A 27326-nucleotide genomic window follows, 5' to 3' on the forward strand; every position below is an offset into this window, starting at 1 on the left:
TGTGATCTGCATAAGTAAGTCATATAGGTTTGACACGACTAGAGGGTAAGTGTATGACAGAATTTTCATTTTTGGGTGAACTGTCACTTTAATGGATCCCTTTACTGGACATTGAGGACCTCCATTGCATTTTGTTGTTGGTGGTGATGAAATATCAATATTAGGTCCTTCATTGTGTGGTATTTTAGGTTTTGTTGTTCGATTCGTACATGGTCCTTTGCACTCCTCCAGATGAATGTTTGGGTTATCCTGAGGAAGTCTCCCAACGTTGAGTCCTTTTGAAAAGTATCCAGATGCCTCCTAATGGATCTCATTCTGGCTACCGCTAATCCTAAGGCGCTCAAAAGTTACAAAGTTGCCAAAATCCACACATCTCATCACTAAACGCATTATAAAAATAGAACTATAACCCTCAGAAAATGTCTTCTCTCCCAAAAGTACTTCCAATGGTCAATCCCAGAGGTCACGGTCACCACAGTGGCATTTCTTGTGTTTTCTAAGTCTTGACCGTAAAGTCAGGAATGTCGGTGCTTTCGGTGTCCTCATGGTGCAGAGCAGGCGTTTCATTTGGAATCAATAAAAACGAACAGCCACAAAAAGGGCAATAAATAAAGTAAACTAAAAGCATGCTATTTACATTCCTTCCTACATAAAAAGTAAACTCATCGTTCTAACAATAGACGGTAACTCCTATAATTTGGCGAGTTAGTTTTCAAGTAGCCAATTTATTCCATCAGTAATCTTTCACCCTGTTAAATGTCAAATAAATAAGGCCAAACCAAGCTAGAATAATTCGGCAATTAAAAATAACAAGTATAATCATAAAAAAAATAATAAATAACTATTTTGACCTATTCAGTTGTAACCCCTCCCCCCCTTCATTCATTTGCCAGGCAAAAAGTCATTACTGCTGAGAAACAACGTGCAGGTCTCTCTCTGTCTTATAAGTGCCTCCTTACATGTTCCGACCGATTGACTCGTGACATTCCAGCTCTCCAAATCTGGTATCACTTCTCCATATCACATAAAACAGACCAGGAGTGTACAAAACATCCTTGAGAGTCAAACAAAAGGGAACTGGGTATGAAATAGCTTCATGTTCTCAAAGCTCGTTCCATTTCAAAGTTCAATCTCAAACGTCTTTTGTAAGTCATTCGAGAAAGGGTTGGGTGCCTTAGACTCCAGCGCGGCCCACTTCGCTTCAAAATGCTCTGCCTCCTGGGAGCTGCTTGTAGGGTGGGGATCCATCGGCCAACTCATACCCACACTCGCGGTGCTACCAGTGCCGTTGTGCGTAATGGTCGTAGTAGTCGAGGGAAAGGAGTTATGTAGGTGCCCGTTAACGACCGTAGGAGATGCGAACGTGGTGTTCGGGAAGCCTCCGGGTAGAGTTGGGAAAGCCGAGTGTTGGGTGCCGCACAGTGTGCCCGTCTTAGGCCCCATTCCAATTCCCATCGCCGCTCCACTACCCGTACCAGCTGCGGTGCAGAATACATTAGCCACCATCTGTGATGGTGTGATGCCCACTATGGGCACGCTGGCATTGGGATACGTCATGCTGTTGGCCAGAGTCGGCATGTACGGCTGCATAGGTACAAACTGCGGCTGAAGGGGTTGCTGGGCGAACATGCCGACGGGCACCGGAGTGACGTCGAAGGCCATTGGGAAGGGTTGCATGGAGGTGGGCAGGGAACCTGGTGCGATGGGCATGGTGGGGACCGGTGGAGGTTGCTGAGTAGGTGGTGGGGGTAGAGGGGGCGGAGTCTGCTGAGGGGCTTTCACAGCCTTAGCCACTTCTTCAAGCCAGCGTTCGGCCTCAGATGGCGTCCGTTTGTGACCGCCCTGAGGTATGGGAGGAGGAGATTGGACAGCAGGCTCTGTCTGAATCCATGAGCTTGGAGCTGTGGGGTGGGAGGGGTTATGAATGTAAATATACGCAAATTAAACAGATTATGAAATAGAGATGGATGCGGTTTGTGTTACCTTGCAGAGGTGCAAGTGCAGGTGGAGGAGGGATAGGAGGTGGAGCACTGCACGGTGGTGAACGGTTGTTGGTGGCTTTGGCACACAGATCTTCAGAAGGTTTGGTGAAGGAGTGGTTGATTTGGCTGCACAAAGCATTGATGCAGTCTGCCTCTCCTGCAACTGACAGATCCATTTCTGGAAAGGAGACAAGACTGTATATCACACGTGTTCACCTGACTCGTTTTGTTGAGATTTGTGTTAAGTTAACAGCTTTATATACCATCAAAGAACATTCAGACAGGTGTGAAAAAACATGAACGTTGCTAGTTAACGCATTTACTAATGTTAACAAATACAACGTTATTATATACTGAAATTCAATAGTGGTTTGCTAGTTTCATTTCTTTTGAGTCTGGCGCCAATTACATAACGCAAACATTTTATTGAGATGATTTAGTGTGACCATTTATGAAATGAGAGAAGATAAATTAATATCACATGGTAGACTGAGTTTCTTTAAAAAAAAGTAATTAGGAGTCAATAATTGATCCTGATTCTTTTCTAAAAGGTTACAATCTTATTAACAGATTTGTAATAAAATGTGTCTTCAAGGTTCCAAGAAGCAATTGTGTGCTGCCGGGCCAAAGGGCCGTGATTAATGATACACGGTCGACAAATAAAACAGAAACTATAATTAAGTAAATGGTGTGAGTTAAGGAGGTGGATGCCGAGTCAACACTACAGCTCACAGTAACTCACCGGGGTTCTTGCTCTGATAGTCGGTCTTGCGCTGTAGGGTGGACGGGAGATCGTTCAGGCGCAGAGAGAGCTGTCGTTTAAAAGGTGAGTTTTTCTGGCTGAGTTGCGGGAAGCCTCTGAAGGATCCCTGTCGGACCAGCTGCTCGATGGGGGCGTGACGGCGTGGGATGGCGTGAGGTCCGCTTGGCTCCCCCCTCTCTACAGGGGAGGCGGCTCCCTCTGGAGGTGAAGCATTTCCTAGTACGGTTCTACTATAGCAGGCTTCTACACAAAGACAGTGAACATCTAAGCTATTTGGGATAATTAACATGAAAAATGTACAAACAAAGAGTTGCCAGGGTGTCCCATGTGGTTGTGAGGGTGTTGCTAAGTGCCTGCCTACTTGAAAATTGTATGCACTGACCTTTCTTTTTGTCCTGTAGTTGTTTCATGATGTCTTCCCGGTCACTTTGCTTACCAGCAGAGGAGACGCGGAAGGAACCTTCTCTTACAAAGGACGTGCGGCTTGCATCGAAAGAAGCAGTCACACCGCACTCCTTCTCCCGCCGCTGTTTTCGCTCAAGGCAAGCCGCAAATGCGCATCCTACAGCGTGACTCAGGCGCTCCCCCTAGTGGTGTGGAGGATATGTAAGCAACATATTTTTTTACATATACTGTTTTTACTAAATATTAACCGCGTCTCTCTATTACAGAAACTTCATGGCGCTCCAAGATGCTTCAAGGAAAACCATAGAATCACCATTGTATCACACCAACCAAACCAAAAGCATTTCCTATATGGCCACATATACTTTGTTGTTGTCTAGTTTAGTATTAGGTACCTAATCATGACATTGAAATCCCATTGCAGTCAATAATGTGTTTTTCTCTGTGCCTCAAGAACAGATAACAACGCCTAATCGGTTATTCTGGTTCAGAAAACCGTGCCGTAATCCTTATCTAAATCCCGCTTTGCAGGGAATAGAGGCTGAGGACTAAATCCCTGTCGGGCTCCCTCACCGAGTCCTTCAGGGCCATGAAGCAGTGGCACATCCAGCGGCGAGTCGTCCCGTCACGGCAGATGTAGGAGAACGCCTTGTCGTAGTTGCGGTCGGGCGCGCAGAAGGACACCTTCTCGATGGTCTGGTCGACAATGAGGTCCTTCAAATGCAAGAAAGATTGATTGTTTATGACATGTTCCAAATGCAAGACGTTTTACAACAGATTGTATGTACCTGCTCAAAAACCAAGAAAAGTTACAGATTGCAGCTTTGAGTGCTTTCTGTTGGTTAACAGTCATTTTTTCTCATCTTTTTTCATTTGATCTATCATGACTAAAGCTTTTCGCCTCTGGCCTCCCGCTGTAATACTGGCTAGTGTTTCCCTGTCAGTGGGCCACAGTCGATACATAATACATGAGGCACAGAGTGTAGAAGTGGTAGGTGAAGGGTCAGACGTGGCAGTAAAGCTCTCTCTAAAAGAGAAAGAGTCAGAGGTGGAAGAGAAAGAGGAGAGGGACCCATTCATTGTGGGCCAATTTCTGACTGAAGGGGCTCTAAAAGGTCTGTCATGGATGACTGTGTTCCGGGGAGAGGGATAACAGGGGGTTTATAGCAGACGGGAAGAACTTTACGAGACAGACTGCTGACCAGGGGCGGCGTTTGCGTATGGCAGAGAAATGTTTGACTTGTTGTGAATTTCATATGTTACAATATTAGGTAATTATTAGAGATGCACCAATTCAACAATTTTGTTAAAAAATGATAATAAAGAAGACGGCAGTGTACGTCGTGGCAGGTTTGGTATAAATGACACAGAATCACACAGAAGCGGTGTTAAACAGCTAGAAATGGAGGAGGAGCCGGACACAGGTGGCATGTGTAGACGTATGGCAGTGTGAAGGATTAGGTAGCTGTCCTGACTCATATTCATATGTGAGGATTACCAGAAAGGCACAGTGAGCCGATGGCTGCCCCTTACAGGAAACAAACAAGAATGCTTTGTGGCCCCTCTCCTTCCTCTTTGTGAACCGAGGAGGAACAGTGCATAATTGGACTCATTATGTAAAGCCTTTGACCTTTTCTAGTGAAATCGACAGACTTTGTGTGTGTGCATGTCTGTGGAAAGAATGTTACAACACTTCAAAATCTCAAAGCATGAATGAGAGCCAAGCACTTCAAAAGGCATCTCAATGCGAAAGTGCGGCTGGTCATGTGACCGGCCTTTTAAAAGGCCTGCCAACTCGTCTCCCACCGCATATTTTGACAGACTCACTTCCGTGCAGACTAATTGATGGCTAAGGAGTCTCAGTGAGGGTCATTCAGGCAGCAGTAACTTTTCATGGCTTCAGAATGCATTCATGGGTTTCAATGGACACACGATAAAACGCAGACACACAAACGCACAGACTTACCTTGGTTTTGTCATCCACTACTCTCAGGCCATCGGCGGACACCCACAGCACAGCTTTGACTGTTTTCTTTCCACTCTGGGATCAAATTAAAATGAAAACAACATCAATGTTTGAACATGCCGTTATTTTTATTTTTATAAGCTCTGCATAGTAGCAAGATCATTTTTACCCACAATGCATTTTTTTAGCTTACTAAAAAGAGCTGCTCAATAAGATGGTAACCTAATATAAAAGATTGTCATATCTAGAAAACATATCAAGTGTGAAACAATGGGTCTTATTCACTAAGCATGCGTACGCACAAATTTAATCATATAGTGTGAAAGAATAAGAAAATCTTCATTAGACTATAGCTCGAGCTGTGAGGTATCTCTGAATACCAGCGGTTTACAGCCGGCTAACCAGAACTCTGCCGTGTCTGTTAGGTGTTTTATCGTGTATGAACTGAATTTGAGGACTGCGCACTTGGAATTACTTGGAGTAACTTTGACTTAAGTGGCAACAGGCAATAAGGAAAGGTTAGGCACAAAGCGCTAATATGGAGATGGACTGGGTGTGTTTTATGCAAATGACTCCAAATACTCCAAATTCACTAACATCAGGACGAGGTTAAGAATGATTTCATGTGCGTACACACGTGTTGTGAATAAGGCGGAAAGTTTTTGTGGGAGGTTCAAATGTGTGTATAAATAGGAAAAATCTACGCAATTATTAGTGAATGAGACCCGATGTTCTTAGAAGACAATCCCAGAATGCACAGCGACAAGCTTAGTAGACAAAAATCAAGATATTAAAATATTTATACTTCATTTGAACACCAAACAGCATACACATAACAAATGGAACATTTCAAGTTTATCCTTAATACAAAAAATTTACAAAAATGTGTCACCAAAAAACATACTATGCCCTGACAAGATGCTGTGTTATAAGGCAGTCATCTATGTTCTGTTATCTGTAAACAGCACGTTCACTTTCTGTGTTTCTGAACAGGCTTTAAATCTTTTCGTGAATGCGTTGTGTGTGTACATCTGTCTCATATGGTGACCGATGGGGCAGATGGTTCTGGAAAAGCAGTGTAAAGTTAATTAAAAGTGAAGGATGCTGTTAAATCAAGGACAACACAATGAAATTGAACCGACGTTACAAGAAGCAAGAGAGTCGCTTTCCAAATTCGCGAAGACAGCAGAACACAGAGGAATTCACGGAGAGAACGAGTGACTCGTGGAATAAGAAACAGGTTCAAGAATGAGATGAAGACCTTGGGTCTTTGGGAAAATAGGGAAGTGTGTAGACAGATTATATTATTATATAGAAGATTATATAGAAATACATACAGTTTCTGCTCTGACAAGATTTGTAGGATAAGGATTTGACTATTGACAGCGCAGCCATGCTAAAGACAATGAGCATTGACAAAACAGCCAAGTTCAATAAAGATTGATTTTTATAAATAACTGTTATTTAAATAACAGTACGTTAAAGCCTTAGTCCTCGCACAAAGCTTATAGACTCACATAATACATGACGTACGGAGTGTGAGCCCCTCTGGTTGAGTGATCAGGACCCCGATTTAATATAATCACCCTGAAGGGGTTTATATTATGAGAATGACCATGTGATAGAGCTGGACAACATCAGCTGTTTTTCAGGAAATGGAAAAAGCACTGTACTTTTTAAATGATTAAATGTTTTTATTGGTAAAATATTTGCTAAACCTGTTTACAAACATAATGGGTGACTAATAATAATGTTTTATGGCAAAACTCTAAAATCACGAAATATGGAGATGAAAGGTTTCAGTAGGACAGCATCGATATTTAAGATATATTTCTATAATGGAAATTTTCTTTCTTTTTTTACATACTCGATTTCACTGATTTAGTTCATTTAATATTTTGAATCTACTTGGAAGAAATGAGGCGTTATTTAACGCTTGTGTGGTGTAAACTAAAACTGCAATTCAATGTTTTCTCAACCTTTAGACAATTATATTTAGTCAAGATAAGCATGTTTTCTTCACATATCAAACATGTTTTCGTGCATATATCTGATCTAAAGTTGACAAGAAAAGGTAGTTGCGATTGTCTTTTTTGTGCACAGATAAATTATTTATAAAATACAATTCAATATTCCATAAAAAATATGAATGGTACATTTTGATTTCACAGCGACTTTAACATAGGTAAATGAAAAATATTACTTCTCTTTGCGGTCTATGTTGTTTCTAGTTAGGCTAAAGTAAACTTCAGTCCAATATTTGAAATGAGTTTTTGTTTTGGCTTTTGACATAAATGAACACCAAAAGCATGAACACCATACAAGGGTTAATTAAAATGATGGTAAATAAACCCCTCCCCCCTTTAAGTTTATTTGTACTTACATATCGAGAAATTGATTGAATTTTTTAGCTACATCATCCAGCCCTACCTGCTAACTGTACATTATCAGTACATTACTGTACATTATGTCTTACTTAACAATTCTAAATGTGTTTCTATGGCCGCTAATTTGCTTTTTATACCAAGAGTAATGTGTTATGGAGCAGAGATGGAAAGCATTAAAACACACACCACTTTCAGCTTTTTCACGGCTTCCTCGCACACATGCATCCCTCTGGACTCATCTACCTCCACCAGACCGAGATACTGCGGGAAAACAGAGGGAGAGAGAGAGAGGTCAAAACTGATGAGCTTCACATTTCCTGTATTCCATCCATTACATTTAATGCATTTTACTGTGATCACTGAGCTGGACGAACTCTTTTGTGAAATGTGCCAATGTAGATTTCTACAAGGATCCATTTCAACAGACAGCGGAGAATATATTAAGAGGAAACTTTGATGTGGGCCATTTTATGCAGCCCGAAACAATCAAACTGTCTTCACGATGACACAACTAATAGCGATCAGGTCAGGTTTACAGTATGTTATGTGATTATAGTGGCCATGAGGAAAGAGGCCACAGCAGGATTACATCTCGGTGAAGCTTCTGGAGCCTCCGGCTACACCGTAAAATTAGGTTTCATTTAATTACGCGGCTCCACTAAAATAAGTCATCTGGTTTAATGATACAGAAGTAGTCTTAAAAGAGCCTCTTTTCAGTTCATAGTCAATAAAATATTCACATAATTACCCATAGAAAGCATTTTTGCATATACGCTGGGTGTTGCATAACTGCATGGATTATAGTGAAAAAAAATATTTTTCTGAATTGTCTTTTCAGGCCAAGTCATTTTCCTTTAACCAACACTTTATTTAAATAGCCGAGACCAATAGCGTTTTAAGGGGAGACGTTTTAAATCGCGTTAATATTGCCAGTTTGCGTATTTTAAAAGATATTTTTAATCTGTAAAAATTATACTAACCTTAACAATTAATCTACATCATTTTTCTGTGCATGTTTTTATTTATCTTATAAGACCAAACAATGTTTTCAGAAACTCTTAATAATAAAACCACCAAAATTAAAGACTAAAAAGTGCTATTCTTGTGCAAAAGTCTAGAGTGCTTTTCACCTTTTCGGCTGTTAAACCATATTCCTGAAGCTTGGCCACACCTGACATGCGTTTCAGTGTTTGACTAGCTACAGTGTTTGACTAGCTTTTTCGTTAAGTAATCGTAGCCCATCTTCAATCAGCGGTCAAATGAGATAAAACGGATGTATAAGACGTTGAAATGGATTGACAATACTAAAGCCGTTACTTTGATTTCACTTTGAGGAATATGAGTTCATTTGAATAAGCCTTTATTGAGTTAGGGAAATTACTTTTTGATCTCCTGCTGATTTTGTAAATTTGCCTGCTTACAAAGAAATGAAGGGTCTATACATTTTATGTTATAGAAACCGAAAATCATCAGTCCTGTCACTTTAAGTAAATCAGCTTGTTATGTATATAAAAGATGCCTGCCAACAGAATCTGTATCTTCCAAGTCAACCTCTCCACCACCATTGTAAAGACCAAACAGGTTTCAAAGGATGTCAGGAACAAGATTAGCTTGGTGAGAAGGAGACTAACTTTGGTTGCGATTATTTTGGAAATAGAAGAAATATAGAATAACTATCAATTGGTCTGGAGCTCCCTGCAAGATTTCCCCAATGGGGTAAAGATGTTCAGCCCAGAACTAAGCTTGTAAATGATTTCAAGACAGTTCCCAGGTAGCAAACAGACGTTGGGCCAACGTCAATATTGGTTGGTTACGTTGGCCCAACCTATCTGACAGAAATACAACGTTGGGCCAACGTTGGTATGGTCAGCTGCAATTGCCCACCACTTCCCTCAAATTATATATATACCCAGGTAGCAAACAGACGTTGGCCCAACGTTGGCCCAACGTTTGTTGTTGTGTTGGGCCAACGTTGGGTGCTGACGTTGGCCCAACGTAATTTTGTCCGTTGGGCCAACGTTGGGCCAACCATGTTATTGGACGGCCAGCAGACCTTCTGCCAACCTAAAAAATACCTTGCCAACCTTCTGCCAACTTAAAAACCACTAAAACAACATTGGGCCAACGTTGGGCCAACGTCAGCACACAACGTTGGCCCAACACACCATTTTAAGATTGTGATATGGCCTATTCATTGTTGAATTGCATTAAAAAAGAACAACAGACAAACTGAATTGGTTATAAAAATGAAATTTATTGGTAACAAAAAAACTGCAGAAAAAATGCAAAGCAAAGTAAAACAAAGTCAAAGAAATCAACAAGGAACCATATATATATATATATATATAATTATTAAAATAACCATTGGTTGTTATTATCTTAGCAGATAAATTTTTTTTGATGTTTATTGTTGTTGTTAAATAAAAAACCACAGTAGCTACACTTTTACTATAATAAAACCATTTTTATAATTTTTATAAAGGTCTGTCCATTTAGAACAAAATGTGCATTTATGTTGAAATAATTGAACACACCCCTGGATGAAGATCTAAAAAGCTATGTTTTAAAAGCACAATATTTCTGTTTATTTTAATACAATTTAATGTTAAACAAGTTCTACCATCTTTATTGTTTTTAACATGTTGTCTTTTGTTATGTGTTATTAGTCATGTTCGACTTCATGATGACGTCAACGTATCGCGAGAGCGAGTGGAGAACTTACGCGTAGAGATCTAATTTCGAATCGCTCTCGCGATACATTGACGTCATCATCCTGTCAGTGCCGCATGAAGCCACACACACGTATTTGTGGGCGCGTGCGCGCCTCCGTTCTCCGAGTTCAGAGTCAGATGTTTACCTCAGACGAGTTTCCGTTTCTGTTGTAAATTCTGAGGTAAGTTTTCATTAATTCCTGGTTAAGTTCACAGTAATGTTCATTTTGTTGTTAGTAATTCGATATGACTAAAATATTATAAACTTTAATGTTGACTGTTAGTGTAATCTGGCGGTTTGACTGAGCGCAACTGAGCTAATGTAGTTCATATCTTTTAGTTGTCTTTATTTTCTTGACAGATGTTGACATTAGGCCTTGTTGACAGATGTAATGTTCATTTTGTTGTTAGTAATTCGATATGACTAAAATATAAACTTTAATGTTCACAGTAATGTTCATTTTGTTGTTAGTAATTCGATATGACTAAAATATTATAAACAGAGGTGCACTTCATCTTTACACTGCATTAAGATGTATAAAACATTTGCTACCCCAATATGGTGAATTTCTTGTAAAAAAACTTTTTTGGGTTGTGTAATTAAAATAGAATGACACATCTTAAATCTTCTAAAAAGTTGTTTGTATGTTTGTTGTTTTTTACAGGAGTATATGCTGCTGCTTCTCCTCCGCTCCGTCTTCATCATCAAATAGCTTAAAATCTGCAAAGTTTTTTTGGCCTTCCGCATTTTCTTTGCCGCCTTTTCTGTCACTTTGGTTCCTTGTTGATTTCTTTGACTTTGTTTTTACTTTGCTTTGCATTTTTTCTGCTGTTTTTTTGTTACCAATAAATTTCATTTTTATAACCAATTCAGTTTGTCTGTTGTTCTTTTTTAATGCAATTCAACAATGAATAGGCCATATCACAATCTTAAAATGGTGTGTTGGGCCAACGTTGGGAGCTGACGTTGGCCCAACGTAATTTTGTCCGTTGGCCCAACGTTGGCCCAATGTTGTTTTAGTGGTTTTTAAGTTGGCAGAAGGTTGGCAAGGTATTTTTTAGGTTGGCAGAAGGTCTGCTGGCCGTCCAATAACATGGTTGGCCCAACGTTGGCCCAACGGACAAAATTACGTTGGGCCAACGTCAGCACCCAACGTTGGCCCAACACAACAACAAACGTTGGGCCAACGTTGGGCCAACGTTTGTTTGCTACCTGGGTTGGGACCACAGTTAGCAAGCACGCTATGCCTCAACAGATTGAAATCCTGAAGCACCTGCAAGGTCCTCCTGCCCAAGGAGGCCTGTCTGGCTTGTCTAAAGTTTGACAATGAACATCAAATGATTCAGAAAAGGCTTTGGAGAAACAGCTGTGAGACCAAAATTGACTCCTGTTTTTGGAGGGAGAGAAATGCTGACTGTGACCCCAAGAACACCATCGCTACAGACAAGCACAGTGTTGGAAACATAATGCATTAGGGCTTTTTCTCTGCTCGGGGACAGGATGACTTCATCGCATTGAGGGGCTGAGGGACGGGCCCATGTACCGTAAAATATTGGGCAACTTCCTCCACTTAACTAGATCCCCAAGGATGGGTCGTGGATGTGCCTTTAAAAGAACAAAGACCCAAAACATATTGCCAAAGAGTGGCTTAAGGAGAAGCACATTAAATGTCCTAGCCAGTCTCTAGACCCTAGTCCTATAGAAAATCTGTGAAGGAGGCTAAAACTCTTTTTTACTCTGAGCCATTCTTGAGGCCAAGAAACCTTAAAGATTTACAGAGGACTGGACTAAAATGTATCTGACACATGTGCAAACCTGGTGACCAACTATCAGAAATGTCTTACCTCTCTGCTTGCCAACAAGTTTGTTTTGCTCAGCTAAAATAAACCTACCATAAAAAATATAGACCCTTAATTTCTTTGTAAGCATGCAAACTCACAAAAAAAAGGGGATCAAACAATTATTTCTCACACTGTATTTTTTCTTCTTTTACAGTCTTTCTTTCCTTATGATCATTAACATTTTCTGTTACGAAGGTAACGTTATCACTTTAACATTTCCATGGAGACGCGGCACTGCTTATCATGTGACACACCGCAGAGCCACAGCTGTATGACTGATGTACAGCTTTTACAATTTTAATTTTTTTTTACTCAAAACTGTTAACTATATCATGAAATATCTATTAGTCGGACTGTCAAATATGTGGATGTGAATGCGTTTTGCTGTTTAAACACTTTATAATAACTTTATTAAGGTGAGCTATAAGTGCCATGTTTGTTTCTGCCACGGTCTGAGATCTGTCGGATTTGCATTACGTGAATTCATCCATTTCTCTCAAAATACACAAATGGAAGTGCCTGGTGAACTGGTAGAAGAATAGAGTTACATTGCAGATACTGTATATCTGATGTGAATGAAACACGTCAAATGTCATTGGAGGAGACTGTTATTGCCGCTTCCATAGAAATCAGTGCCTATTTCACAAACTAAATGTATTTTGTGCTTTTAATCACGTGTATATGTCTGAAGTCTATAATAAACATTATGTGGTGGAAAGCATTGCACAGTTGTGATATGTGACAGGACTGAATCTGTCTCCGGCTCAGTGCCAGACAAAGCGCCGAATGTTCTAATCGCACCGGTGTGATCCACTGATGTGTTTGTGGTGTGATCGTACGTGTCAAAGGTGTTAAAATGAACGAAAGTGAATTTAACACATTAAGGACAGGCGGCAACCCTGCAATTCGTTGCCCCTTCAAATTGATATTAGTGTTCACACATATATTCAAATCTTCAAACCTTGGCCCTTAGCTAGATACGATAAGGTTGAGACATATAAAGCTTTCAAAGGTTCTTTTAATACACAGCTACATAGCGCCAGATCTTGCCATTACTGTGACATTTCGTCTTTTTGAAAGCAGTTACACAGATTTTCAAATCAGCATTTGTCTTCTGGATGTTTGACACGAGTAGAAAACACTCATTGGGCTTACCCGGACGGGGAAGTTGCATTTTCCTTTTCGTACAGCTTCTTCATCGGCCTGCCACTGATGGGGTCGACTGGCCTCCGGCATGTAGGTGGGCTTCTTCCTGCGCAGGCTCTGACGCAGTTTGTTCATCTCCACGCTCTCAAACTCTCTGTTGCTGAGGTAAGCCAAAGAAAAGATTCTATCATTATAAGGCTACTAAACTGCTCTCGTGTGCTTTTCTTAGCTCAAGTGCTTCAGACCGTTTCAAGCGATTTATCATTAAAAAGGCGTCACGTGAATGTTGACATCACATAGTAGCTTTTATTACTGGTTATTCTGGACAGGTGGGGTGAAATGAATATCCGACCAACATTTGGCAGTTGAATCCAAAGCATTCAATACGACATCGTTTTTATTGAGGATTGAATGTAGTCCTTGTTTAATAGAGCATGAATTAAATTTAGATGACAGAGATTGCATTTCCCTGCGTATTTAAAAAATTGCTGTGCTCTCAAGAGCCCTATTTATTAGGGCTGCAACAACGAATCGATAAAATCGATAAAAATCGATTATTAAAAATGTTGGCAACGAATTTCATTATCGATTCGTTGTATCGCGCGACTATAACGCGCGCCACATGTTTGAGTGGCGTGAGCGTGGCGTTTCTGTAGCGTGTCAGCTCTGTGGCGGCTGCGTCGTGTTTTCTGTATCTTTGCACACCAGCACCGTGCCTGACGCGGCGCTGGCGCGCTGCTGCTGCTATAGGTGACATAGAGGGAGGCCGCCGACAGACAAGGGTCTTGTATTCACGACAAGTTTAAACTTTTTTCACATAACCTACACCTTCCAAAATCTGAAAAATGAGTAAGTAGTCTGTCTGTTTATTTAAATAACATTTCCAAATGTTTTGTAGCTTTATTACCTGATGTTGGACCGTCACTCAGATGACACACTAGACTACGTTGTTATTGTAGTGTGTCATATTTTTTTCCCATTTTTAATCACATTGTTAAGAGCATAAAAAACAAAAATAATTCAGTCACCAATACATTTTGGGGTTTAATACGAACCACAATTCGTATTAAGATGATTCTCAGATATGTTATTAAAGATGTAACGTAATCAATTGATGCACGAGTTTACTTTATGCAATGTGTTTAAGATGGACATAAATTAATATTCCCATTCAATGCAATGTATCTTTTCATTGGATATAGCCTAAGCATTTTCTTGGAGGAAGATTTTATGGAAAAAAGTAGTTAATTGGAGTATTCATTTGCAACATTTTAGTAATAATATCTCATACTTAATAGGAATATTAATGTATAATTTATTTCAATATTCACTTGTTGTTTCTCCAATAATGCATTATAAACATGATTTAAGTCCTGATGTTTTCTACAGTGGACATGTAAACCCCGTAACGTGTAGATGTTGGTTTAATGAAATTCAATTTGAAAATACGTTCAAATAAATGATGATTAGCTTTCAAACATCAAAATGGCATTCATTAATATGTATTCGTGTACAAAATTACATATAAACATCTTTTCCTATTCTATTTTGCCTGGAAACGCTTCCAACACGCTTGCGTGTCTCGTGAAAAATAGGCGTCGATTCAATTCCTAGCATGCACGCGTTTTCCGTGCGGCTCGTCTCACGCAGGCAGTGTGCAAGCTCTAACCTGTTAACATGGGAGCCGATTTAAAAACGGTCACGCCAGGCTTCTGAGACGCTCACGCCACGCATCTAGTGTGTCACAGGACTAAAAAAAGTTGATCGCGCCGCGCAGCATAGCGGAGAAAAAATAAATTAAAAAAGCAGAGCGGAGGTAGAGGAAAGACCATCAGAGAGACCCGAAAAAATTCCAGAAAAAAACAGCAAACCATGAGAGGCTTCTTGATGGGAAATGCATCATGTAAACCACAGCCAGCTGTAATAATAATATAATAAGTAATAATAAAGCTTTTGAAATATGTTTTGCAATGTCAGTTCTATTTTTCAATAAAGGGTTGAAAATGAATGCTTTTAAAAATTTGTATCCGATTCATCGATTAATCGAACAAATAATCGACAGATTAATCGATTATTAAAATAATCGTTAGTTGCAGCTCTACTATTTATACAACATAATGGGGTCATTCATTCTAGCTGTCATTTGCATTGGTGAAAGCAAATACTGATGCACAGAAACACAAAGCCAGACACCTCTCAAAAATCCAAAGCCAGTTAACCCCAGCTGAAATATAAACATCACATAAATAGTATTTAAGGCAGGATTGCACAATATTAATGTTATTATGTGATAATTTGCTAAAAACAATATATGACATGCAATGCATGCAACAATGCTTAAAGTTTGGGAAATCAATATAGATAAACAAAAAATTATATTTAGAAATCCCTGAAAATTATATAACCAACATACATCTCACATTCTTTCTGGGAATCATTCTCTCCTATCTGCATCAACCCAAAACTTCAACTTTGCATAACTTGAGAAAGTATTGAAATCATTCAGCTATTGCAAACCATTGCAATATGCACATGTGCACATTTGCAATCCACTATTGAAACAAGCAACGGCAAGCTTCAAGAAAGTTATTACCGTCTCCTCACACAGTTTGGCATCGTCTCTCTATAAAGTTCTGAGATGTTTTCATAAAACGTCCAACAACCTCCAAGTACTGATATCCAATGTGGACCACACAACTTCTGCCGGTCTCGGTTTTATAGCTTCACCGTTCGTGGCAGCCAAATGTGCACGTTCCCCAAATCCCTGAAGCTTTACGGGTAACAGGTGCCGGACATAGAGCTGAGGAAGTGCCTGGCCTGTAGCCCAAACACATAACACACCCTCATGCACCCATAACACACCCACACATTCACAAGACCACGCTGCTCAGAGTGTTTTAATTTTTTTATGATCCGAGTCTCTTAAGGGGATTTACTCAGCTCGAGCATTCGCCTGTTATAGAGTTTGACGGGAGATACCGGAATCACAATCTGCAGACTGGCAACTGCCACAAAAGCGGGCAGCTGAATAAACCACATGCCATTTTGTAATGAGTCAAGTCAACAGGACATTACAATAACATTAGTACTGAGGGTGGGTGTTATGAGCAAAATTAGTCATTTTACAGAATATCATGCCAAAAATATATTCGCAAATGTACCAAATTTGCATGACATCAACATTTCTAGATGTTTTGTGGTCATTACAGTCCAGTGTTTGTTGAATTTTAACATATCAAACCTCAAGAGTGACATAGTAATTCAACAGCAATGTGAAAGACTGACACAGTACTGACAATACACACATGAAAACTGAGATAAAATACGGGTCATCATCACATAAAAAAAATTACCAAATGTTACTTTTGTATTGCTTGAATGGGAATATGAACTTGTTTTCTGTATTTGATTTCTGAAATAATACAGAGCATATTTTCTGTTATTTATACCAGTTTTTTCCAGTGTTCATTTTCTGCAATCATTTTTTTTGACATTTGGGAGAAATGCTGTTCACAAAAATCATAATTTTACCTTAAAACATTGCCTACATCAGAAAAAACTAAAATATTTTTCTGCAGCTATAAAAACCTAATACAGAAAATGGTTTGTATTTAAAAAAAAATGTTTTCCAAAAACTGATAGACACACACAAAACAAAAGTCCTTTTTTACAAAACCAATTTACAAATGCAAAGTCATTAAAATCTACTCAACAATTTAATTAAAAACAAGAATCAAAACAGTCAAGATTACAAATAAATCGGGGAATATATTATAGATTACATTATATGTCATTATTAGCTAATTCATTTCAATTGGGTGATTTAACATTTGTCCAGTATCCCTTGCTGACTGTAAAGCAGATACATTTGTTCTAGACTCTGTTTTTATCACAATACCTCAAGAAACAAGCAAGCAAGAAAATCAATGCATTTGTAGGAACAGGATGGGAGGATCTTCCGAGATTCACTCCACTTTCAGAACTGATCGAATGGCTGAACTCCTGCCAAAGATCCATAACAGCAGAGAGGAAGGAAAAGACATACAGCCATACAGAGAGAATAGGCCGAACGCCAGCGATAGCAAGAGAGAGAGAGAGAATGAGACTTTATAAGGAGAAGAAAAAGAGCGCTTGAGAGAAGAAGGAGAGGGAGAGAAGCATCATTGAATCTTATCGAGGTCACAGTCCTGATGCGTCACAAACGCCCGAGTCCTCGCCGATGCCACTGCAGCATTATTTACCATCAACCGTGTGCTTCACAGACAAACATGCAGCCAGCAAAAAAACATGAGAACTGCTTATGAAACTCGCCAGGGAAACTACCACAACATGCGAGCCACACAACAGAGTCATTCCATCATCACCAAATGAGAAACAGCTGGAATGAAATGAGAAAAAACTAAAAAATGCATTCAAGATTTGTTTGGTTACTAACATTCTTCCAAATATCTTCTTTTGTGTTCTGCAGTAGAAAGAAAGTCGTACAGGGATGGTTTGAATGACATAAGGGTGAACAAATGATGAAAGAATTTTTGGATGAAAGGTCAAAAAACTGAAGGCATTTAAAAGAAACGCAGGGAGAGCAAGAAGTGGACGAGATGTTGAGTCTTTTAGGATGCTTAAGTGAACATGAAGACTAAAGCATCGCATGTTAATACCAAACCAGAGCAGATGGGAAACACTGCTGTCTAAAACCCAGACTTTGGCGATACAAAGATTCCCGTGCAACTGTGCCGAAGCAGATATAGCGTTTGTCTCATTATTGCTGAAATCAATGCTCTCAGTACATTGGATCGAACCGCAGCAGCTGCCTGCACTCATTACAGAGACACCGTGGGTGGACGGGGTAATGGAGGCTTTTTGGGTGCGTTTGGAGAGGGAGTCATCGTAACGTGGCACTTCACCCTCTTACGGCAGGCTGTGCTCGCTTCTCTAAATTGGCAATGAGAGAACAGACAGTTGCTCACGATTTAGTTCAGCAGAGATTAAAGGAACAGTTAGACTAAATATGAAAATGTAGTCATCATTTATTTACCCTTGTTTCACTGTCTAATCTAGTCTTCTATTTCACTTTCTTTTGAATGCATTACCTAAAATGTTTTAACTGCATGATGCAAAACAGTCATATTACATTATCGTTTCGTGTTTCGCAGCGGATGGAAAATGAAACCGATTCAGACAGACGCTGAGTCACCCGGGTGTGACCCAGTTTTTGTGCATGATAGGCACTATTTGTAAATCGTCTGACCCAGGGACTGACATCGACTCGCTCTCTAACCGTCTGCTCCTGTAGCAGCTACATCATATCACACATATTCAGAGTTAAGTCATAGGCGTCCCGTACACAAACACATGATGCACACACAAGTAACAGTAGATGCCAGGGATTGCCTATGATTGATAAACAACCAGCACTGATATATCAATATCAAAGACAGTGTGACACAGTGACCGGTGACTCATACTTGTTGCTGAAAACAGTATGTGATGCACTATCTATGACATTAATGTTCACATCAGACATGTTCAAATTAAAAAAATATTCTCATCTGCATACTATGGGGATTTTTTAACTGTTCGTGCCCAGCGGTTAATGGATGCAAGAATACATCCATGTGCATCTGTGTTTAATATACAATTATTCACTTTAGTTTGTGAATAAAATCAATATAGTTCATACTACTACTAGTTTATTTTTTCTTCAAATATATAACATAACTATATGATATAATATTAGGGATGCTTCGATTCGATCAATACCGTTACTGGTATCAGTGCATCCTTAGTGATTACTGGCCGATAATCCTCCTAAAAATGCACCAATACCAAAGATGCCCATGTGACAAAACGGACTGAAATTTTTGCATTGAACGTTTGTGACAAGCACAAAAAATAATTTATATTTTCATAACGTGATTAATGTAGAATTGTTTGTAATTATGAAGCTATTCTATTTTTATTCAACTCAATGTGCTGTGCTTGGAAATTGCCACTTCACAAAATAAATTAAGGGTAAAGGGATCGGTATCTGCGATAAAAAAAAAAACTTTGGTACTTGTACACAGTCTTTAACAAATGGTATCGGTGCATCCCTAGTAAACACATTTTATGACTTGATTCGGACTTACAAAAACTGATCACAGTTTGGTGACATCAACGCATGAAGACGTACATGATGTAAATGATTTGGCGCCTCAGTCATCTCATTGCCGGTTTGGATTAACAATAACATTTCTATAACCTTACTATAATGCTTTTTAAGTTTTTAAAATTGCTTTAAAAATATATAAAAAAGATACAAATGTCGTTATAAAGCTGTAAAAATCCTGATCGTAGCATCCCTATATGATTTACAGTATTATGTTTTCACCAAAATGAAAAAAAATTGTTGTTATTCAATTACAAAGCAGTTATAAATGGTAATTCTACAAAAGCTATTTTGTCAGTGTGGCTTAATAATATTCCTGCTACTTTTGATGTTGATGTTTCTAGCAAGCCACTCTTTCTCATTATGTTATAATGGATCCGTTCTAAAACTGCATTTCATTACCGTCCTGTCTGACTGATATCGGCAGTGGAGCTCAAGACTACAACTCCCATCATTCCACGCTCCTTCACAGCATCATCATCATTCAATGCTTTACATATCTACATACAAAATGACATATTGTGCCTAAAAAGGGCAGAATTATTTTGCTTATCAGCACTTCCCTTATGTGTTCGTGTGCATGGCGCTTTAAAAAGTTAGACAGCCATTGTCTTTAATGCAGCAAGACAGCAAAATCACAGACTGCCACAAACAGCAGGAGTCTTCCGCTCTTCACTGACACTCGGCCTAACCAACAAGGGCTTCTGTGGCTTTCCCCAAACCTCATTCTCCCTTAAACCACCACAACCCTAAACCGAGTTCAGCCCGTAACACATAATTACTGTTTCCCAGTGTGGAGCAGGAGGATATTCCTCAGGAATATGTTCTGTGTTTGATGACAGATACTGTATGTCCTTATAATAGGTTATTACGGCAAGAAATGCCTGGTAGACCATTCACAAAATGATAACTGCTCTCACTTTGGACCCTCGCTGTGCTGTTTATTTTAGTAATGGCTCTTATTTACTCAACGTGGTCAAGAGAAGCCACTAATCTCACTGCTGGATAGAAGCAACACAACTTAAATGTGAATCGCCGTAAGCTTCATTTTGGAGAGAAAAAATCTAAGATTGAAATCTATTTCCATCTCTTTTGAACTAAAGCTGTCGGAGGTCATTTCCACGTGACTAGAAGCATAAAATTTTATTACAGTAATCACTGTTTTGATGTCAGTTTTCAAGGCTACCTCACAACATTGGTTGAGTCAGAAATTGACACGTTTGTCCCCTCAAACACTTTAAGTCAGGTTAACCGAATACAATTTGGTAAAAACAAAGATAAGCGTCCATTCAAGCGGGGCTACAGCTTCAACAGCTGTTTATGAGCACTGTATACTCACATCGTATATTTAAGCAGAGCATTTATTCACTCACAGTATACGCTACATACGTGTCCAGGCTCACGGAATCGCCGACATCAATATTTGAATAAAATATGAAAAATGAATCACTGACTGGCCTTTAGGGACTTCGTTATGAAGATAAAGGTTATATTCCGATAGTCTTACAGCTCGCCATGAGCATATATTAGCATTTTTGTAGTTGGCCTATAGCATCTTATTGAGCGTTTGGACCCGGAAACGGTATATGACCTTCTGGTGGTGCGTGACTTCAGACTTAAGAACCGAATAAGCAGTTAACCTGTTTACACCAACACAAGATAAGCCAAAGTGCCCTAACAGCTCCAAAACCGGTAGACCCCCGGCTCCAGCGGCCATTGTATTTCAGCTAATCCAGAACCTGAACCAGGGGTGGAGATCCATGAAATCCAGTGTCATTCCATTGATTCTCTATTTAACTAGATCATGTCTTATGTAAACATGTCAGGTTGTGATCAGGTCAACCAGAATCCAGCCATCCCATCTTTCTATTAGATGGGGTTTGAAAGCATATAAGAATAAACTGGTCTGACACCGTCGACCACCGTGACCAATTATTTAGTCAAGAAATAAATTCTCTCAGATCTTATGAGGATTCATGGATCAAAAGACCTATAAAAAGATGTTCAGTCAATGCAGTGCACAGTGTAAGTGACCTATTTTGCTTTCTGCATATCATGTGTGTGACTGTGGCCCTTTAAGGCCACCAGTGAGAGAAACTGACACAGGAATCCTCTCGGCCCACTGAATGCTCACTAACAATGCCCGTCAAAAGAAGAGATAGGTTGCTATCTTGTTTTTGGACCGAAAACAAAACCAGATCTGTTTGGATGATATATAAATTTAGCTATTAATCCGAGCCATATGGACAAACAGACCCACACAGACGCTTCATGTAAAGCTATTAGCCAGACACAAGCCTGCAGAATAAGCTTGGAAACTAATCTGAGAGTAGCTCGGAGTTCCATTTACCAGCAAAATATCTTAAAATAAATACACATGTTGAGCCAAGACACAAGTATTCACAAAACCTCACCTCCCGTCTTCTGTATCATCCATATCGCTGCTGAAACTCATCTTTGATGTCAGATCCGTTTAACGTCCCGAAATCGAACCAGAAGATGATGTTTCACAGTCAAAACTGTTGTTCGATGAAGAGCTAGAGGCAAAGCAAGGCTTAATATTCAGCATTGAGATCCGAGAGGAGGAGGAGGGAACCACACCTCCTCTTCAGAGATTAACTCGGAGGAGGCGACGACAACACATGCGCTCGGTCTCATCACCGTACGAGCCCTCGCCCACTAAAACATGCGCTGACGCATGGAAACATGCGAATTTGGCTGGATGCGCCGAGCTGCAGCCTCTGCAGAACAAGTCAACTTTTTGTCTTTCCACAACACAGACAGTGAGGAGGATGAAGCGAGAGAGGGAGAGAGAGAGAGCGAGAGGGAGGGAGGGGAGACATAAACAGATGAGGAGCGCGGGCGGAGGTGATTAGACTAGCGATGGTGATGACACACTTTCAAGCGCCCATCTGCACTGCTGGTTTTCTGCGTTTTTCTGCAGTTGGACAAGATCTAAAGTAAAAGAGACAGACTCCATCAAATCCATTGTTATTTTTTCAGAGAGATGAATTTGGTATATTATTGTACACAAAGATTGTAGAAAAGCACAGTGTGTGCTTTTCTAGGAGTGTTTTGAGGACAATAACATCGTATAGCATTTAGAATACAACAATGCTATGTAATACAATACATATATTTCCAAAAACATTTAGTTATAACATTCAAATCCGGCAGAATGGTACTATATTGGTCTATATACCACTGCTGTGTGCCGCAATGTACAGCATATGCTGAATTCTCTTACTATTTTCTCATTTTTCTTTATGTCTCCCCAACCGGAAACTGAAGAGGGTCACACATGCATAGAGCCCATTGTGTAAGTCATTTGTTAATATTGACTGTACATTCAATTTGTGTGCATTTCGGTAGTGTATGTGGACAAAGATAATAAATATTAAGATGCGCCACCGCCATTACAATGAATGAGGAGGGAATGCAATGCTCAATATGGACGCTCTGGTGAAAAAAAGCCGTTTCAAGGTACATCAACATATATGAAAAAAGTAGGGCTGTCAACTTTAGTCGTTTAGTCGACTAATCGGTCGATGCCGTCTTGGTCGACTGACATTCTCATTGGTCGACCAGTTGCCTATTTTTTTTAGCCTATGTTTCATCCCCAACTTTAAATACTTTAATTTCGGCTATTTAAAAAAAATCACTTAATTTTCAAAGAATTGTATTATTATTATAGTTGTATGTATTATTGATGTCTTTTCGTTGTTGTTTTATAAATGTTCTATGACGATTGTTTAATAAATGTTCAATCAAAATGCAAAACATCGCGTCTTTTTTTTTTTTTTTTTTTTTTTAGTCGACTGATCGCTGCGCAGGACAGGACTTTGGTCGACTAAGCATTTCTTTGGTTGACTACAGCCCTAGAAAAAAGCAAAGTGAACTTTTGCACTTACTAGAGGCATGATCACAGAGGCACTTAACAATGCTTTCCGTAGTGCTGTCGGTTCGCCCCGAAATTTGAACGTTTTCTTACTAAACACATAGTTATCAGTTGGTGAAAAATCCCCTTAGTGCTATGACAGTGGAAGTGACCTAGCTGGCAGCGATTTTAGCAGAAGTACGTCATCGGCCCGTGTGCATATCCCCTATTCTCTTGAGGCGCTTGATGTAAGCATGAGTAGTAACCGAAGCGACTTCGGAAAAAGTCCGTGTAATTTAAGAATGAATCAAATGTTATGGTACAGTTCATGTCAATTTTAAACGCTGTTCCAAAATATGTAGTTTAATTGGGTTTTTAGCCGGCCATTTTAGAAATATAAGCATTTTTTATTGTTCCATTCATCCTTGCTTGAATTACGTAACAACTGCTCTACCTGCCCGGAGGCGCATTGCAAATATGGATTAAAATGAATAGTTCACCCAAAAATCATTTACTCACCCCATGAGTATATTTCAGATTTTCTGTATGACACAAATTAAGACATTTTGAAGAATGTTCGTAACCAAACAACCCCATTGACGTCTATTTTATGGACACAAATCCACTGCGATATTTCTCAAATTATCTTCTTTTGTGTTCCAATAAAGAAAGTAATACAGGTTTGGAATGGCCTGATAGAGAAATGATGAACAAAGGTATACTTGTGTCTATATTTTAATACAGCTGTCTTAGGTTGACTATATATGCAACAATTATCTTTCAAATCATGTTATTAACATTTTGTTCTGAATTTGGGCAGTCTCTTGACCGGGCTGACTGGTGTACAGTCTCTATGGTGCTAAATTGATCATGCTTTGTGGATCGAGTTTGTCCTAAATTCCCATGACCCACATGAGAGTCCACCAGCAGGACTGGGTCAATGTATTCACATGGACATTTAGGCAACTAAACATGACCTGTATTTTGTTGTGAAATAGTTGTTTTACTCACAAACAACGTAAACTTTAGGATCACATTCCTACAAAAACATAACCCTATATATACAATATATAATAGCAATGTAAAATCTGGTTTTAGTACATTCTTAGTACATAAACATATTTGTTAGTATATTTATTAATAGCAACAGTCCACCAAAACAAAGTCAAAATTCACGCAGAATTACTTATTATTCCATCCGATGTGTGATGTCCTTTCTTCATGTGAACAAAAACAATTTTATACAAAATGCAGTGCATTCAACTTGTCACCCAACCGTCTAAAACCCATATAAAAGTAAATTATTGGAAGATCTTCATTTCTGAGAATTAAATACATGGCTTTGGTATTGCCCTTAAAGTTGAGCTACAGAAACACCTGTTAGTAAGGATGCAAGTCCAATAAAGTCGTATTTCTGATATAAAAGTAATAAATACCTAGTGATGTCTAGTAACATTGACTTGTTACTTGCTCAAATATACATTCAGTGCTGCTCTTATTAAAAGCATGGTTCAGGTTTATGGCAAACCAACGAATACATTTTCTCTGCCCTGTTCTTTTATCTCTCTGAATCAAAGATGGTCATGTTTCCTCTCAAGAGGGTGAGAGACCGCAGGATCAGATTTATGTGGATCGACTGTAAGAGCAGTGTCCTAGAGACATGAAGCCACAATGATTCAGTAACACATTGCCCTCTACCTGCACAGAGAGGCAATATGACAAAATCCTTCAGTATCATCACATGTCTGAGAATATACGGCAGATTATGCTGAAATCATTTGCACAATTACATTAAAAAAAGGGTTGTCACAACATCATACTACATGATTTTATGATTATGGCCAAACGAAAAATAATGACAAACTTATCACAATATCTATTGAAATTCTTTTTTTAATTAAATAATGCTGTCGGTCAAATTCCTCCTTAATTTAGTTTTGTTTGTATAATATATTTTGAGAAATGTGAGAAATGTGAGATAATAAAAAGTGGTTTTGTGTCCATACAATGGGGTCCAATGTTGTTTGGTTACCGACGTTCTTAAAAATATCTGCAGAAGAAATAAAGTCATACAGGTTTGAACAAATTCAAATTATTTGGTGAACTATCCCGTTAAAGTGTCTTAATAAAACCTCATGTTGTTGTTTTACACATCATGGGCACATTTAAACAGCAGCGCTTCAACTAATCCCAGCAGAGGTCTGGGGCACGGATCTCCTCGGTTGCCATGCATCACCATGGAGGAGAGCTCCAGGCTCACGCAAACACAAGGGCCCTGCCTGCTTATTTTCAGAACCTGATGGCATATAAACAGCCCATCTGACGCTGAGGAACCAATATCACACCAGTATAGTAAAGGCCCAAGGCACGCTAGAGCGAGTCGTGTTGTCTTTCTCACTTCGCTGCATCAGACGATTTTGTTCTTTCAGGCATTGGTGATGAAATCTTTGCCTCAAACTACTTACCTTGTCTTTCTATTGCCGTCTGTTTTCTCCCTTCATACTTTTTCTCTGGTCATGACTGGGGTCCCTGTTTGGTTTGATGGGAGACCCAGAGAGTAAACACACGGAGGTCTTTCACGCTAAGAATTCTCACTGATCGTCATACCTCACTCCGATCTATCAACATCCCCCCCCCACCACCTCCTCTTTCGGCTGCTTGGCAACCAGCTCCCATAGCAACCGCTCCTACAAGTGTATGGGGTGAGTACCAGTGCCTGATGGGAAGATGCCACTATGAAGTTAGCAGTAAGTGAAGTCTATCTAGCTCTCTATTCAGCCGCTTGAATGTTCTGAATGTTTGTTAAAGGAGAAAAAGTAGAATTAAGTCATAATTTAAGTCGTTAATCAATGAAAAAAATGTAATGATTAAAATGATAAATAAAGTGTTCTAGATGAGCTACATTAAAGGGACAGTTCACCCAAAAATTTGAACTCAGTCATTAATTATTTACAAATCTGTATAAATTGTGTACTGTCGAACACTGAAACAGTGTACTTCTGAAACCTTGTCGCCATTTTCATTTTTTGCTATAAATTATGTGAAGTCATCCTTTATGTTTGTCACTGGGTTTTGCAAATATCTAAAAACTACAAAATATTAAAAAGTGCTTGTCAACTTTGACAACACCGTATTTAATCAGTAGAGTGTTTTTTTTTAAAACAGCGAATTTGGACATACAAGGTTTTGGAAAGACATTGCAATATTTTTAAAATTTGTTTTGGGGCACCATTGACTACCACAGTCATTGACGACCACTATTGTAGACAACGGTGCCCCAGATCTGTTATGCAACAAACATTCTTTCAAATATTGTCTTTTGTGTTGAACACAACATCAAATGTATACAGGTTTGGAACTTGAATGTTAATAAATGATGACAGAATTTTTGACTTTAAATCAGTTTGACATGAAATATCAGAATTATGTAGACAAATCTAAAATATCAAAAAAGATTTTTAGGTCTATTGAAATCTCAACCATTAACAGCAAACTGTAATGTGGACTTGTGATGGAGATACACTCCATCACAAATGAGAAACTAATGAGAAGTTGTTTGTGACTCCTTCCAATGGGCACAATTATCAGACTTGCAGTAGCATGTTGGTGTGACGTCTCAAGTCGATTCTTCTGTGGTTCCTGTTAACACTGAGTCACTAAGTGAAAAGGAGGACAAGCCCAGATGGCCCACAGCAGGGTTGGGACATGCCACATGGATCCTAGACAGCTAGTGGCATCCAACACAGGGAACAGAAGTGGACAACTTTGTTATGCTAATGGAGGAGGACAGCTGCCTGGGGGTCATGAGGCGAACTTAGAACGTAACCGCACGTGTGGAACGAAAAACCTGATGAACCTGTCATTACAACTGACCCTGGTTCCTATCCAGGCGGCGGGTGCCATTTCTGCAATCATCTGAGATTGTCTCTTTGTTGCATGAGTAATAAATCTGCTTAATGTTTCGCACTATCCAACATCGGGTTGTGTCAATGAAGCGGTTTTCATAATGCATTGCCTCAAGAAAGAAAAAAGACAGATGATATCTCTTCTTAACATCTCAATTTTTTAAAACAAAGTTTGAGAAATGTTTTTTGAGAAT

General features: G+C 39.3%; 1 protein-coding gene across 1 annotated transcript; it reads right to left on the reverse strand.

Annotated features, from left to right (window-relative positions):
* Positions 1–1019: 1019 nt before the first annotated feature.
* On the reverse strand, positions 1020–22135 carry numbl (NUMB like endocytic adaptor protein). The gene is made up of 9 exons (XM_079481778.1): positions 21765–22135; positions 13212–13362; positions 7690–7764; positions 5117–5191; positions 3724–3864; positions 3128–3332; positions 2725–2988; positions 1984–2160; positions 1020–1901 (listed from the first exon to the last, which is right to left on the reverse strand). The coding sequence occupies exons 1-9, from the start codon at positions 21803–21805 to the stop codon at positions 1120–1122; spliced, it is 1911 nt and encodes a 636-aa protein (XP_079337904.1). The 5' UTR covers positions 21806–22135; the 3' UTR covers positions 1020–1119.
* Between the last annotated feature and the right edge of the window lie 5191 nt (positions 22136–27326).

The sequence above is a fragment of the Barbatula barbatula genome (assembly GCF_947034865.1).
Source record: "Barbatula barbatula genome assembly, chromosome: 19".
Lineage (NCBI taxonomy): Eukaryota > Metazoa > Chordata > Actinopteri > Cypriniformes > Nemacheilidae > Barbatula > Barbatula barbatula.

Bases quoted from the DNA above. Each gene is read 5' to 3' on its own strand.
- numbl (XM_079481778.1), bottom strand. From the start codon at position 21,805: ATGAGTTTCAGCAGCGATATGGATGATACAGAAGACGGGAG. The intron at 3,333-3,723 runs GTGAGGGAGCCC...CCACACCACTAG, and splicing joins TCATGGCCCTGAAGGACTCG to GGGGAGCGCCTGAGTCACGC. The intron at 2,989-3,127 runs GTCAGTGCATAC...GTCTTTGTGTAG, and splicing joins ACTACAGGACAAAAAGAAAG to AAGCCTGCTATAGTAGAACC.